The 2,482-nt window shown below is 41.1% G+C and overlaps 1 protein-coding gene across 1 annotated transcript; it reads left to right on the forward strand.

Annotated features, from left to right (window-relative positions):
• Nucleotides 1–830: 830 nt before the first annotated feature.
• NPY5R (neuropeptide Y receptor Y5) lies at nt 831–2,244 on the forward strand. The gene has a single exon (XM_010160090.1). The coding sequence runs from the start codon at nt 831–833 to the stop codon at nt 2,160–2,162; it is 1,332 nt and encodes a 443-aa protein (XP_010158392.1). The 3' UTR covers nt 2,163–2,244.
• The last annotated feature ends 238 nt before the right edge of the window (nt 2,245–2,482 follow it).

Consider the following 2,482-nt stretch of genomic DNA (forward strand, 5'->3'; position numbering starts at 1 on the left):
ACACATGAAGATTCTTTAGGCAGGATAACTGCACTGAGCTGGCTTTTAACGTTAGATGTTTCTGTGCTGAATAATTAGCAGCTCCTTGAATTTTCAAATGGCTGTGTAGGGTTTGCTTCCAGCTAACACTGTCCTCTCTGTATTGCATCCAATTGTTCTGGATGTTTTTTAGGCAGTTCTCCCTTCTGCTTGAGCAACAGTTGAAGTATGTTCAACATTTAATAGAAGATGGTTTGTATATGCACCACATTAGGAATTCCATCTTGGATCACTGATGGTGGATCTCCTTATAAACTGATCCTTTTTGAAAGCTCTCACCTATTTTGTGTCAGTTGTTAGCATATGTCAAAACATCATATATTTTCAGGTGCTCTCATTATAATTTTCTGTCATGTAATGATTAGGCACATGCCCAGATGGTGATGGTAATTTCCTTACTCATATCAATGAGCTGTTATTCACATGAGTAATCTCACCAACTCTAAATGGATTGCTTTTGTAGCTTACTGCTCCCTCACGGAAAGGCTGACAATATGGTCTATGGCAAAGCTTAGTTAAAAGTCAGCTGTTAGGTTGTCATCATCCCACGTGAGCAGCCAGGTACGAGTCCTAGGTGTGCTCAACGCCACACGTTAAAACCTAGGAAACTAACTTGTATTGACCTGAAGTTATGCAGGATCTGCCTCACAGTAGAGTAACATCACTATTAACTTATTTACATTAAGCTGATACAAGGTAAATTTATGTTCCTTTACATTCTGATTAACAGCAGTATCATCCTTCCATCAGATGCTAATTAATGCCTTTCTCATTCTAAGCAGGACTGTAAAATGGATTTAGGATTCAAAGACCGTAACAACAGGACACCTGCCAAGAACACCTCTGCTACTACAAAGAATTTTTCTGCCTGGGAAGACTACAAGAGTAGTGTTGAAGACATACAGTACTTTCTTATTGGGCTGTACACACTTATAAGTCTGGCCGGCTTTATGGGAAATCTGCTTATACTAACGGCTCTTCTAAAGCGCAAGCAGAAGACAATAATAAACATTCTTATTGGTAACTTGGCCTTTTCTGACATCTTAGTTGTGCTGTTTTGTTCCCCTTTCACACTGACATCTGTCCTGCTTGACCAATGGATGTTTGGCACTATCATGTGCCATGTCATGCCCTTCCTCCAGTGCGCATCCGTTCTAGTTTCGACTTTGATGTTAATATCTATTGCTGCAGTCAGGTACCGTATGATAAAATATCCCCTTTCTAGCAATTTAACAGCAAAACAGGGCTATTTCTTAATAGTGACCATTTGGGCCCTTGGCTTTGCCATTTGCTCCCCGCTGCCAGTTTTCCACAAAATCGTGGACCTCAGCAAAACTCTGAGTTTAGAGGCACTGGAGAACAGGCTCTTGTGTGTTGAGTCATGGCCTTCTGATTCCTACAGAATCGCCTTCACGATAGCCTTGTTGTTCATGCAGTACATACTGCCGCTGGTGTGTTTAACCGCTAGTCACACCAGCGTCTGCAGGAGCATAGGTTCCAGACTGTCCCACAAGGAAAACAAGTTTGAAGAAAAGGAGATGATCAACCTAACTCTTCATCCCACTAAGAGTACCGGCACGCAGGTGCAGCCCTCCAGCCATTCCAGGTGGACCTGCGCCTTTGGCAGAAAGCACCACAGAAAATACAGCAAAAAGACTTCAAGTGTGACGCCAGCTATTTCAAGGCATCAGCAGGATACTCATTCTGGTGACGTCCCAGAAACCTCTGGCACAGAAAAAAGCCAGCTCACTTCCTCCAGTAAATTCATCCCTGGGATACCTATCTGTTTTGAGATGAAACCAGAAGAAAATATAGAGATCCGGGACATGATTTCGGTATCCCGATCCATCATCAGAATTAAGACAAGATCTAGGAGAGTTTTTTGCAGACTGACAGTGCTAATCCTAGTTTTTGGTTTCAGTTGGATGCCTCTTCACCTTTTCCACATTGTGACGGATTTTAATGCCACTCTCATTTCTAACAGACATTTTAAATTAGTGTACTGCATATGCCATTTACTGGGTATGATGTCCTGCTGCTTGAACCCCATCCTCTATGGGTTCCTTAACAACAGCATAAAAGCCGATTTAATGTCCCTTATTCCATGCTGCCAAATACCATGATTTTATGTGCCCCAAGATAAAATAAAACAAACAAGTTTGGCTTTCAAGCAGACTGATGTGAGTAGCTGTAAAAGCTAAATTAATTTAGTTCAGCTAGTCTGACTTGGTTGTGATTAGTAGCATTTCGTGCGAATGGATAGCTCTACGGCTGCATGTATTTCTTGCATTTGGCAGAAATATATAAGGATATATAATACATATAATATTCTTCTATCTGTTACACATAGGAAATCATGCCTGGTGTACACAGACAGAATACCATTTCTGTTACCTGATATATTGGCAATCTGTACTTTGGAATTATACAGAATACATAATGA

Source organism: Eurypyga helias, unplaced genomic scaffold (genome assembly GCF_000690775.1).
Source record: "Eurypyga helias isolate BGI_N326 unplaced genomic scaffold, ASM69077v1 C16183741, whole genome shotgun sequence".
NCBI classification, from domain to species: Eukaryota; Metazoa; Chordata; class Aves; order Eurypygiformes; family Eurypygidae; genus Eurypyga; species Eurypyga helias.

Excerpts from the sequence above, each read along its gene's own strand:
- NPY5R (XM_010160090.1), top strand. The coding sequence starts at position 831 with ATGGATTTAGGATTCAAAGACCGTAACAACAGGACACCTGCCAAGAAC.